Genomic DNA, 13,964 nt, shown 5'->3' with positions numbered 1-13,964 from the left:
AATGTGAAATTTATTAGAACTAGAATGACCTGGTTGTACCTCCTTATTTTACAGCTGAAGACAATATATGGAATAGAGAGTAAGATAAGAATATCCTAGAAAAATGACTAATGTCAATACCCACAAATGAGATAAGTTGTTTAACAATGCTCAAGACCTTCAAATATAGGACAGCATTATCAATTAAATCAACATGATGTAAATTTTGCTCTAAATGAATTGTTCTAAAACTTGACACATTAAAATACTTTTTTAAAAAATCAGAGTAAACATTTTAGAATTAAAAATTTTAACGTTAAATTAAATGTATATAGAAATTTTGTTCATTTAAAATTGGAGATGTTGAAATGGTAATTAAAAAATTAAAACATCCTGTTTAGTGACGACACTGACATTTAAAAATAAAGGTGATGGTTTTAAAAGATTTAGATTTAAAAATTCTTTTTTAAATTTTCATTCTTTAATTTTGGATTGATTCTAAACTGGCTATGATAAACAAAATTTGTCATTTTCTAGGTTTTTACAATAGTGCCATCTGTTGTAAGTTTTTAAATTTGGCTCCAGCAAAGCCATTTTATTTGCAAGGAAAATAATATAGTCAGTCAAGCCTACAGAATTTAGCTGACATTTCCAATAATTAACTCATGATAATTAACTGGCTAGCAGAAAAGAGCTCTGGCACCATTTTAAAATAACCATTCACTCAACTAACTCTTGTTTATATTTGGGGATCAATTTATAATTATGTCTGATGTAATTTTCCTCCTGTTATTTTCTGACATGCAAATTTCCTTCTCCATTTGTCTGCCATTAATTTCACAACTTTATCTTCAAAATATAAATCTTTACCTCTTACTTTTGGCAGCTGTACCTTTTCTTCTCTGATGTAATTAGTAACTACTTATGTTTTATAGTTCCTTTGTCTACTGACCAGAAATTTAGAACCCTTGAGCAGGGCTCAATAATAAAACTGGTATGAAAATGTCTCTGCATGTTGACAAATGTGATTGATAGCAATACCTACCCACATAATCACTTGACATTTCTACAAAACATCTTTTGTTTCCCATAAAAGGAAGATATATGTGAAAGATACCACTCTTCTGGCACATATATAATCTTACCCTGCAACCTAGCTCTCACTTTCTTTCTATTACTGAGCTAAAATCATAAGTGGCAAATTCAACTAGCTGTTCAGACAAATGGCAACAATCAAATAACCACATCCAAAGTGTACATTCAAAATATTTTGCTTATCACTTGGCTATCCTGTTTTCTCCAGTCTACTGCCAATATGTTCAGATCTTCATTATGCTTGCTAATACAATCAGAAACCTTGTTCTAATTCCCTCCCCATTCCATTCAAATTCATTAAAAGTTATGTATAATATTTCAAGTATAATATTTATCCTATCAATGATCCATTAAAAACCTTTAATGGCTTTTTATTACCTCCCGAATGAAATGTAATTTCCTGGGTGGGAATCCAAACCCTTCCACCATTAGGCCCTAGTCTCTCTCTCCTTACAAGCTTTTAATAAGGCTTAATGGTTTATTTAAAAACTTAATAGTTTCTAATCAAGAACAATTCATTTCTCAAATATATCCCAAGCTTTCCTATCAGTTTTTTTTTTTTTTTCTCTTTTTATTTTCTCTGCTGGTAAAGAAATTATTCACTTCCACTGCCTTTGAAAATCCTATCCATCTTCACCAAGGCCCAGTTCAAGTGCCACCTACATTACCTTCCTTAAAGCCCCAGAATTCAGAAATAATTTTTCCCTGTCTTCATAGCACTTTATAGGTACTTTTTGAAAACACTTGCTACATTATGACTTACATTAATTTGTATGTGTCTTATTTCCCCCAATAAACTGAGGATAGAGGATGGTACATTATTCAACTTGAAATCTGGATCATCTGCAGGGTTCTGTATACCAGTACAGTAGGCATGAAATGAATATTTCTTGAAATGAATTCTAGCCCATTTTATAAACTCTCTAATTTCTGATTTTTATTCTTCTTGCAAAAACATGCAATGGAAATATCACTGTAGTTTTATACAGGCCAATGAATCCTTATTGCCCTTTATCTGTAAAAAGCCCCACTTTACTCCTTTTCTGAACAAAACTTTCTTTAAACAGATCCACCAAAATTAAACATATGTTAATCACCATTAATTACCTGTATCGAATTTATATCCATGATAAAAAAAATTAAGTATTAGGTATCTTCCCTATGAAGACAAGTAACATATTTGCAAATTATTTTTTTAAGTTCTTTCTTTCAGAGAGGATTAGGGTTTTGAAGGTCAAAATTTCAAAGGTCTGCAAACTTTTAAATGCACTCCGCTTACCTTTGTTTTTAAAAGATCAGATATGTCAGAATGATTACTAAATGGCTTCTGTTGCTGTGATTGCCTGTGTTTCACCCACTGGTCACTTGGAGAATTATCTGGAAACAACTGCTGGTTGTAGCGAAATTTAGATCTACTATAGTACCAAACCAAAAAAAGAAAAAACAAAAATTTAGATTATAGAAGCCTGTTTTTAGGATTATTATAAATCCACCATAGCGAATCAGCAAATCAGGGGAAGAAAAAAAAAAAAAAAAACAAGCCAGAGAATTTAAAAAATTATCTAATAAAATTAATTTTTCAATAAAATGCTTATGATTAAAGTTTTAATTTTTTTTTTCATTAAATTAAAACATGATCCCACTTTAATCCCCCCCAGAAGCACAAATGAACCTAATTTCTCTTTTTGGTCCAGCACCTTGACTTTATCAATTTAAGTTAACTCCTAGTAAGTAAACTCCTTTTATAAGTATAAATTTTCTAACTGCTTTGTAACATAATCTTATAGACTTTCCTGGAATATTAAATGTCTCATCCACGATCACAAAGTCAGTCAGATCAAGGTGAGCCAATAGTCTATCTTTCTATTAAATAAAATTACTAATAAATATGAAGTCCCTCTTTGTATTTCTAGAAAGAGGGAGAGATTTAATATAGGCTCATAGTTAAACTTTGGTCCCTGAGTTCATTTTTGTCCTTCATTTCATGGTTGACTCCTTAACAGCAAAAATTTAGAGCACAATAAAAATTAGATTCTCTTTTATCTGGAGACAAAATCTATTATAAAAGTACCTATAGCAAGTAATCAAACTTTAAGGACATAACACAACAGGAAAACTCCTGAATTGTTAAATCCATAAGGTAGGAGACAAAAGTAAAAAGGGGATCAATTTACCAGCTTCCAGTTAGAAAAATCGTTAAGGAAACCCACAAAATTATATTCAGATATATTTTCCTTAACTGAGTCAGTGAGCCAGATACAATTTTAACTGATCATGATTATGCTCAGTTCAAGGGTAGGGAGGTGATAGAGTGGACAGACAGATGCTGGGTCTGGAATCTGGAAGACCATGGTTTAGATCCGGCCTCTGACATTCGCTAGCTATGTATCCCTGGGCAAGTCACTTAACTCCTTTTTCTTAATCCACTGAAGAAGGAAATGGCAAACCACTCCAATATCTTTGGCAAGAAAACCCTACATTAGGTCACATAGAATTGAGAACAACTAAACAACAAAAGTATTTTTTAGAACTATCTTATTTTAGCCTATCTCTATGTAAATTGATATGTCCAATTCTATTCACAAAATCTATAAATCTAGTCCTCTTCAAAACTACATTCATATATTGCCAACTGCTTATCAGAAAGTTCAAACTGGATATTCCACAGGCATCTCAAATATGTCTAAAACCAAATTAAACTTTTACCTTCTAGTCACTTAGGTTTGCAAACTCAGCATTATACAAAGTTTCTCACTTTCTCACCCCACAGCTATATCTTGAAATTTCTACCTTCACAATTTCCCTTCTAACAGATACTATCCTAGTTTAGACCTCATCACTTGTACAATTTGTCTTTCTACCTAGTATTATCTGCACTACAAACTGTCTTCCACAGTTCCACAGGTCTGACCATATAATTACCTGTGGTGGTAATCTTCTTTTGTAAAATATGATCGTTCTCTCTGGGAGCAGTTTTCTCGGGGAGGTTTTCTGGAGGCAGCCTTAGTTTCAGTTCAACGTAATAATCACATCAAATACAGCCCTGCTGATAAAATCCAAACGTTTATTTTCTCCTTCTAAGGCTTGTCTCTTTCCTTAGGCCCGGTTAGCTTTCTTAGAGGCCTCTCTCCCTCCTTGGTTCCAAGAGCTCTTGCAGCTTGTCCTTTGTCGCCTCCAGCTCCCTCCGAATCTCGGTTCTCAATCTCAATCTTGGTTCTGCTCCTCCAAATCCTTCGTTTTGCCCAAGTGCAGTCTCTAGCTTGTCAATTTCCTGAATTGACTGATTCCACTGACTCAGCTCCTTTTTATGCTCTTTTAGAGATGTAAACTCAGAGGTTGACTCCTCCTCCGAGAGTGGGATTATGGGAAGTACGAATTCACAAAGCTACAAAGTTAACTTTGTGAATCTCCCATACTTGTGAACACTTGTGAATCTTCCAAACTTGTGAATTAATGTGTGAGCTAATGTGTGAACTCTCAAAGGTGCAAACCCAAGCACACAAGCATTGCTTCCATCAATTCCTTTGAGTTAAAACTAGGTTTCTAACATCTCCTGCTTTCTTTTGTTTTAGAACATAAGGTGGTCATGACCTCCCTGACTTCTGAAGGAGATAAGAACCCCACAAAGAAGGTGATCACGCCTTCCCTAACTGCTCAAAAAAGAAGTGAAAACACCATAAAAAGAAGGTGGTCACACCCTCCCTGACTTCTCAGAAAGGGAGATGAAAACACCAAAGGAAATGGGAAATCAAATCAGATTAGCAGGTTTCTAAAGGGGCTCACCTGAAAGAGGTATATATAAATCCATCACTATGGGAGGCATTACACATAATTACACAAATTACATAAGCACATGGCAATATAACGCAGGCTAGTAGTGATGTAACAAATAACATGAATCAACATGAGAATTTATATATGCCCATAAGTCCTAGAAATAGTCCAAAAGGAATCCATTGTCCATTAGTACATGTGCCAGGAATCCAGTAATTCCTGCAAGCTTTGAAGTCCTGCAATAGTCTCATCAACAATCTTTTCATCTCAAGGAATCCAATGATTCTTGCTGGTTTTCAAGTCCTTGAAACAGTCTCAACTTGTGTTAGGGAATTCAATGATTCCTGAAGATTTTAAAGTTCTTTTAACAGTCTCATTATCAGCCATGCTCTTTCAGTGCAGTGTCAGATGTTTCTTAAATCTTCTCCTTTGTTTTGAGGTTTTTCTCCTTTTCTGTCTCTCTTTGATGGACAAGGCAAATACGGCTCATTGGCACCCATCTGATTCCTTCTCCATCTGTTTCCTTCTCTATCTGTAGGAACACAAGCAAACCCTCTCTCCCAGACAGTTTACCTATCTAATTCCCTTCTATTTATCACTTTTGGGATTTCTCCTCATCACCTGGCAATTACATTGGAGCTGTTTGTACTGGACACTGGCTTGTTGGGTCAAAAAGCCTGTATTCTCCCCAACTGTAATCTCTTTCTGCCACGTAATTACTTTTAGGCTGATTGATCACATCAGAATCCTGACCTTCTAAAGACTCTCTGGGTGTAACCTCAGCTGCCATCATGCTTCACGTGTCTTTTGATTGATATCTTGGGGCTAGGCTCCGCCTCTCATTTCCTTGGATCATCTACATTCTGAGGCCCAGTGGAAACCCTTGTGACATTTTGGACATGGGGTTTTGGGTTTTATTCTCTCACCCTGTCCTCTCACTCTACCTCCATATCTACAATGAGCTCTCATATGTCCAACTTTTCTACACTGAAAGTATCTACGAGTTTCTCTAGAAGTCCCTTGCTAAGAGGGACCCTGTCTTCCCATGTTCATCATAATTTGGGTATAATAAGCATTTGTGCCCACTGTGGCACATCTTACAATCTCCTCTAAAGGAGCATCTTTGTCTAGTCCTCATATAATTCTTTTGCAAACCTCATTGGCATTTTCCTTAGCCAGATGTCTGGTCATTATTTAGCCGCATTATCTCCAATGGTTCTTGTTACAACTGTTTGCAAACATCCCCCAAAATCTGCAAAAGGTTCATTGGGACCTTGCTCTACTTTTGTGAAGGATTTACATTCATCTTTCTGTCTGGGGAGAGAACTCCAAGCTCTTATTGCAGCCTTAGAAATTTGCTCATACACTGTTATGGGAAAACCAATCTGTTCTGAATTCTCTCCATATTGACCTTCACCAGCTAGTTGGTCAAAAGCTCTTTGTACATTAGCTCCTGTTTGCCTATTGCATTGGGCTTGAATCCTACAATTCATGGTACTCTGAAAGCCACAACAAGTTTTGTTCAGGTTCTAAACATGTCCTAGATATGGATTTCCAATCACTCAGGGTTAAGATTTCATAAGACAAATTATCTAGTAATATTTTAACATAAGAGGATGTAGCTCCATAAAGAGTGCAATCCTTTTTCAAATCCTTAATTTTTTCCAAATTAAAAGGAGTGTATCTTCTCCCTTTTTGACCTGAAGAGTCAAGCTTTTCAATCACTGGGTATGCATTTATAAAATCAGATACATCTTTTCCTTCATTTTTTGCCTTAATTAATGCCTTTTTTAATCTTGTCACAGGCTCCTTAATATGTGGTTCTGATTGCATTACTGCCTCTCCCCCTTCTTTTTCTACCCATGGGAAGGATTAATTGAGGGAGGAGGGTCATGAGATGTGGAATGATTTTCTCCTGCTGTGAATCTGATTCTTCATCCTTTTCACCTAGTTTAATTGGCACCTTCCCTTCCTGCTCTTTCTTCTTTTTCCTCATTCTAACACATATATTTTCCTAAAGCCATTTGTATTAAATTATATGTATTAAGTATGTCTTTGGAAATTGAATCAGGTCCATTTTTACTGTAGAATTGGCAAAGATCCTCTCCTACTAATTTCCACTCCTCTAGATCCAATTCTTTTTCCATAGAGAAACAAGGACATATGTATTGTACAGTTTCTAAAAGTTCAGTGATCTGCTGCAAAATTATAATCAAACCTTGGCTTTTCATAACCTTGACAATGCTCTCTAAACATTTTTCTTGAACAGAAACAGAAGGCTGTTTTCTAAACATCTGTCCCATCTTAGCTGAAATTCTATTTTAACTCTTTTAACAAAATTTCTTTGTTGTACTCACCCTAATTTCTGGGTTGAGGAGACTTTCCCACTGAGATCAGGGTCCTGTCAGTCCCACGTTCGGGCACCAAAATGTGGTGTTCTTCTTTTGTAAAATATAATCGTTCTCTCTTGGAAACAGGTTTCTTGGGGAGGTTTTCTGGAGGCAGCCTTAATTTCAGTTCAACATAATAATCACATCAAATACAGCCAGCTGATAAAATCCAAACGTTTATTTTCTCCTTCCAAGTCTTGTTTCTTTCCTTAGGCCCGGTTAGCTTTCTTAGAGGCCTCTCTCCCATCTTGGTTCCAAGAGCTCTTGCAGCTTATCCTTTGTCGTCTCCAGCTCCCTCTGAATCTCGGTTCTCAATCTCAATCTTGGTTCTGCTCCTCTAAATCCTTCGTTCTGTCCAATTGCAGTCTCTAGCTTGTCAATCTCCTGAACTGACTGACTCCACTGACTCAGCTCCTTTTTATGCCCTTTTAGAGGTGTAAACTCAAAGGTTGACTCCTCCTCTGAGAGTGGGATTGTGGGAGGTGTGAATTCACAAAGTTAACTTTGTGAATCTCCCGTACTTGTGAACTAATGTGTGAGCTAATGTGTGAACTCTCAAAGGTGCAAACCCAAGCACACAAGCATTGCTTCCATCAATTCCTTTGAGTTAACACTAGGATTCTAACAACTACCCTATTTAATAAACTCCAGTGGTTCTCTATCATTTCTAAGATCAAAAATAAATTCTTCTGTTTGGTATTCCAAACTTTTCACAATATAACTTCTCAACCTTTTCAGTTTTATTAGATATCACTCTCATTAATGAACTCAATAGTCCAGTCAGACTGGTCTTGTGTTTCTTATGCATATTTTATTTCCTGCCTCTGGACCTTTGTATTGAAAGACTCAGTGTGTCTGGAATGCACTCCTTCCTCATCTCTGTTTCTGGCTTCCTTCAAGATCCATCAGATTCTACACAAGTCGATTCTTGATCACAATTTTCTAAAAGGTGATCTGGTACAGTAGATCAAGTTTTGGACTTGGGAGTAAAGAAGACCTGAGTATCAAATTAAAATACCTCACACGTATGAATGAGATAGAAATAGGAATATGACAGAAAAGGAAAATTATAAATATCGGAGTAGAAAAGAACATGGATATGTTGGTGGAATTGTAAGCTGAACCAATCAATAGTTTATTATTATGCCCAAAGGGCTATAAAATCATGTAGGCCCCTTGACCCAGCAATACTACTACTAGGTTTGAATGCCAAAGACATCAAAGAAAACGAGAACCTATATATACAAAAATAGTTAAAACAACTCTTTTTTGTAGTGTGAAAGAACTGGAAATTGAGGCGATACCATTCAAATGACTGAACAAGTTGTGGTATATGAGTATGATGGAATGTTATTGTGCTATATAAGAAATGACAACTAGGATGCTTTTAGACAGACCTTAGAAACTTATATAAACTGATGCAAAACGAAGTGAACATCACATACAGTACTGGCAGTACTAAATCAGACCTGTAGAATGGATCTCTTCATATGAGAGGATGATGATGACACAAGGAGAGAGGCAGTTGTGTTCTCTGACCTCTCTTCTTCCTTCTCATCTCCAATTTATTTCATTCCCAATCCACAAGGAACATCTGCGTTAGTAAAAGCTGCTTTGCAACTCCTTCAAGTGTTATAATTCCCAGCTGTAGAGGCTCTGGGAGAACTGACCTGCCCCTTCACTTAGCCATGGCCCTTAATAATTTCCCAATTTTTGTTTTATGAGACTGTGATTATTTTTCCCCCACTACATGGTCAGTAAGTTTGTGCATTAACTGTTATTTGAGCCCACATGCTAAGGTATCTAAGTCTGCATGGTAGGGAGTGCAAATAGCACTATAGCAGATGCTGAAGTTTGTGAGATGTTAATGGAGGCAAACTTTCAAACAGAGAAGACTATAGTCAGAACAGGCATTTTTCATAAGTCTCTCATCAGTCTCCTGGCTCGGCCCTTTGATGTGTTGGCCCATTTAATTACCCTGACTAAAAAAGTCTTACTGGGTCTCTTTTCCTTTTCCTTCCACACGAGTTACCAAAGGAACTCTTTTGGGAGGATCCTACTCATGAACAGCTCTAAAGTGCTGATGCTTCTTTGTTTCTTATGATCCATGTTCGGGTGCCACACTATTATTCCATAAGGGTTTATGATGAAAAATACTATCCTTCTCCAGAGAAGTAATTGATGGAGTCTGAATGCTAATTGAAGCATATTTTTTTAAACTTTATTTTTCTCATGGCTTTTTTTTAGAGAAGTCTATATAAAATTGCTTGTTTTCTCAAGGAGGAGGAATTTGTAACTCATTTTTTTTTAAAGAATGTTAAATTTGCTTTTGTATATAATTGGGGAAAAATAGAATTTAAAATAAAGAAAGCAAAATTGAATTCTGGAACAACAGTCTTTAAAAAGCCAGAATCAGCTATTTGTAAAAACTCAAGACAACTTGGGAGTTTGGAAGAAGAGGTCTATATCAGTGAGGTGAAGCCTGGCCTTCTACAGCTTAGCACAACATAGCAGCAAGACCAGCTGTGGGGCCTTGACCTTGTGGCAACAATGACAGCAGCTGTGAAATGATAAGTGAATCTGAAAACTGGCCAAAAAGAGATTACAGGATACTACTCAGTGGTCACCGGACTCAGTTCTGGATACCACTTGGTATATACTACACTAATGATTGCTCAGTTTTAAGTCATAGTTCCACAAAGGTAAAGATAGGAACAGAAGGCCTTCCTGGATAGAGATCAGAACACAGAGCAATGACCACATTTCTGCTCAGATCACATCATCTTGAAACCCCAGTTTTTCACAATTCCAAAACTAGCTGTGAGAACAAAAGGCAAAAAAGCCAGGACTTTTGGGAAAATGATCAGATCATTCCCCACCCCCACGCTTCTATCCAAAGGTGAGAAGAGCCCAACTCTAACATCAGATTCAAATCATGAAAAAGGCAGAAAAATGAGCCAAAAAAAAAAAAAAGCTACCATAAATGAAGTTCAGAAACCAAAGATGTTAAGCCTCAAAGATAAAATGCAAATTGGACACAAGCCCAACAAAAATCCACAAAAGAATGAAACAATTTTAAAAATCAAACAAAAAGGATAGAGAAAAAAGTGAGAAAAAGAAAGACAGAGCCAAGATGGAAGAAAAAAAGCAAAAATTCACCTGAATTTTTCCAACATTCCCTTCCAAGCATCTTTAACTTTTAACGGTGACACTGGAGGAAGCAGGAGGGACAAGAGAAGAAGAAATGTGACACTCATAGAAAGAAGGACAGATTAAGAAAGACAGTAGTCAGAATTAAAACAGACTTTTTAAAAGGGAGAAGATAAAAGAGGATGGCAAATGGGGTGAGGAATAGGATGAAGGGAAATACACAATAATTATAACTGTGAATGTACTCACTCATAGAACAGAAGCAGATAACCAGAACAGATTAAAAGACAGAATCCAACAATTCACAAGAAAAATATTTTGAACAGAGACATAGAGAGAAAATGAAAATAAGGAGCTGGCACAGAATCTATTATACTTCAGTTGAGATTAAAAAAAAAACAAAGGTAGAAATCATGATCTCAGACAAATCAAAACAAAAATAGATCTAATTAAAAGGCACAAGCAAAGAAAACTATATTTTGCTAAAAGACAAATGCTAAAAAGACAATGAAATCAATTAAATACTAAACATATATGCAACAAATGGTACAGCATTCAAATCCTTTTTTTTTCTTTATTAAAGCTTTTTATCTTTCAAAACATATGCATGGACAATTTTTCAGCATTAGCCCTTGCAAAACCTTGTGTTCCAATTCCCCCCCACCCTTGCCTTATGCTCTCCCATAGATGGAAAGTAGTCTAATATATGTTAAATATGGTAGAAATATATGTTAAATCCAGTATATAGCATCTAAGGAAAGATGAAAAACAATGCTAGTTGGAGAACTAAACTTTTCCTTCTCATAACTAGATACAAAAAAGTAAAGATGAGTGCAATTTGAAAAAATGTTAGATATGATAAAAAATAAAAAGAAAACATGAAAATGTAAGGGAAGTAGCCAAAGTAGTACTTAAAGGAAAATTAATTATCTAAAAAATTACATCAATAAAATTTAAAAAGTACAGATTGATGAAGTGGGCATGCAATTTAAAAAACTAGAAAAAGAACAAATTAAAGGGCCCCTAATTAAACACCAAATGGTATATCCTAAAAAACAAAGGGGAGGTTAATAAAATTAAAAGTAAGAAGGCTGTTGAACTAATAGTAACGCTAGGAGATAGTTTTATAAAAACAAAACAAAATACCTAGCAAAACAGATAAATCATTTATTAGTTAATTTCATTTTTTAAAAAAGAAAACCAAATTTCCAGGGTCAAACATGGAAAGGGTAAATTCACCATCAGTGAAGAAAAAAATTCAGGTAATTGTTAGGTGCTATTTTGTCCAATTTTATGCCAATAAAGCCTACAATCTAAGTTAAATAAATATTTATAAAATATAAATTTCCCAGATAAACAGAAGAGGAAATAGAATACTTAGAAAACCCTGCATTAAAAAAAAAAAATCATAAATTAAACCCCTAAGAAAAAAATCTACAGGACCAGAAGGATTCACAAAGTGAATTTTATCAAACATTTAAAGAACAATCAATTCCAATACCTTATAAAAACTATATGGAAAAAAAAAAAGGCAAAAAAGAAGTCCTGCCAAATTCCTTTAAAGATACACATATAATGCTGACAAACTAGGAAGGGCAAAACAGAAAATGAAAACTACAGACCAATTTCCCTAATGAATATTAATGCAAAAATTTTTAATAAAATGATGACATGGAAATTACTGCAATGTACCAAAGAACATGCATTATAACTAGGATTTATATTAGGAAATTATAAGCCAACAAAATCATGATAATCTCAATAGATGCAGAAAATGCTTCTGACAAAATAAAATATCCATTCCAAAACAAACAAACAAACCAATCACCTACTAGAAAATACAGGAAATGGCAACTTCCTTAAAATGCTAAATATACTACAAACAAGAGCAAGCATAATCTGCTTCTCACTAAAAGATAAACTTCTCACTAAGATCAGGGGTGATTCAAAGATGTCCATTTAGCACCGCCATTATTCAATATACTACAAATGCTAGTTATATAAATAAGAGAAGAAAAAGAAGCTGAAGGAATCAGAATAACAATGAGGGAAACAAAACTATCACTTTTTACAGACTATTATGACAGTATAGTTAGGGAATCCTAGACAATATGCTAAAAAATTAATTGAAAGAATTAACAACTTTAGCAAAGTGCCCTGCCATAGAAATGACATGACCCCAAAGTCAAAACTTGGTTTAGCATCTGATAAGTTCTTCATGGCCATTCCATTTATCAGTTATGTTTTAGCTAAATAAAATAATTCTTTGGTAGTTTGATCAGTATGGCACTGAATAAGCAAATTAGTTTAGGTAGAATTGCTATTTTGATTATATTGCCTCAGCCAACCCAGGAGCAATTAATAAGTTTCATTCAAAGATCAAGAATATTAAGAGGTTCAATGGGAAAAAAAGTGTCAGTGACCCAGAAGTACCAGATTTCAGAAGTATCAGCACAATTCAGTAAAATATTCATTTTAAACAGGATTGCAATAAAATAATATGGATGGCTTATGAAGTTCATTTGTAAGATTTTATCAGATTTTTGAAATCATTCTATCACACTCCTTTCTTAATTCTAAAACTTATGATTTTTCAATTCCTTACTACATTTATTCATCTTTTTTTTTTTTTTTTTTGAGGCAATTGGGGTTAAGTGACTTGCCCAGGGTCTTGACAGGGTCACATAGCTAAGAAGTGTTAAATGTCTAAGACCACATTTGAACTCAGGTCTTCCTGATTTCAGGGCTGGTGCTCTATCCACTGCATCATCTAGCTGCCCCTGAATCTATTCTTCTTAAAGGAATTTGTCTTCTTAAATTTGCCAATTCAAAATGCCTAAAATTTTACGAAAGACAATTTTTGATAATGTAAAAAAAAAACCTCAAAGAATATTTTCTAATTATAAAAGGACAATTAATAAATAAAGTGCTAAGCCTGAGGAAGACTCATTATCCTGAATTCAAATCTAGATTTGACTAGATTTGGTACATACACTTAGCTCTGTGATCCTGGTCAAGTTACTTAACCCTGTTTGCCCCAGTTCCTCATTTGTAAAATGGGCGAACAATGAAATGACAAACCACTCTAATATCTGTGCCAAATAAATCCCAAATGGGGTGAGAAAGAGCTGAATATACCTAAATCAATCAAACAACAACAAAAAATTTTAAACTGCCAGAAAGCAAGAGTCACATAAATATGCTTCCTTACCTCATTTTCTCCACACTAGATTTAGCTGATGTCCCACTAGTTAAGGAAAATCCATTATCACTGTCTGAGGAATCCCCAAACCTTCGAGAAATCCAGTCCCTTAGTGGTCTGTAAAAATAATCATAGCTTTTATCTTTCAATTATTAAAATTATAGCATGGAAAGCTTGTATTTCAAGTACCAAAAACATACCTGATAAATGGAATGGCCATGAAGAACTTATTAGGTGCCAAACCAAGTTTTGACTTTGGGGTCATGTCATTTCTATGGCAGGGCAACTTTTCAATTGAGAACCAATCAATATTCTGAAAGAGTAAAAAAATCCCTTCTGTTAATAAATTAGAATTGAGACTGAAGAAATATTGC

At 34.9% G+C, this 13,964-nt stretch overlaps 1 protein-coding gene across 2 annotated transcripts in view; it reads right to left on the bottom strand.

Annotated features, from left to right (window-relative positions):
- DCP2 (decapping mRNA 2) overlaps positions 1-13,964 on the bottom strand; it is a 77,137-nt gene that overhangs the window by 20,108 nt on the left and 43,065 nt on the right. For both annotated transcript variants that reach the window (XM_031943732.1, XM_031943742.1), the window contains exons 6-8: positions 13,791-13,903; positions 13,600-13,707; positions 2,354-2,489 (exon numbers count right to left, since the gene is read on the bottom strand). In XM_031943732.1, the coding sequence (XP_031799592.1) occupies positions 2,354-2,489; positions 13,600-13,707; positions 13,791-13,903 (357 nt within the window). The remainder of the gene's footprint in view (positions 1-2,353; positions 2,490-13,599; positions 13,708-13,790; positions 13,904-13,964) is intronic.

This window comes from Sarcophilus harrisii, chromosome 1 (genome assembly GCF_902635505.1).
Source record: "Sarcophilus harrisii chromosome 1, mSarHar1.11, whole genome shotgun sequence".
NCBI lineage: Eukaryota > Metazoa > Chordata > Mammalia > Dasyuromorphia > Dasyuridae > Sarcophilus > Sarcophilus harrisii.
The sequence above is the reverse complement of the archived record's forward strand: the minus strand, read 5'-3'. Positions and strand labels throughout refer to the sequence as shown.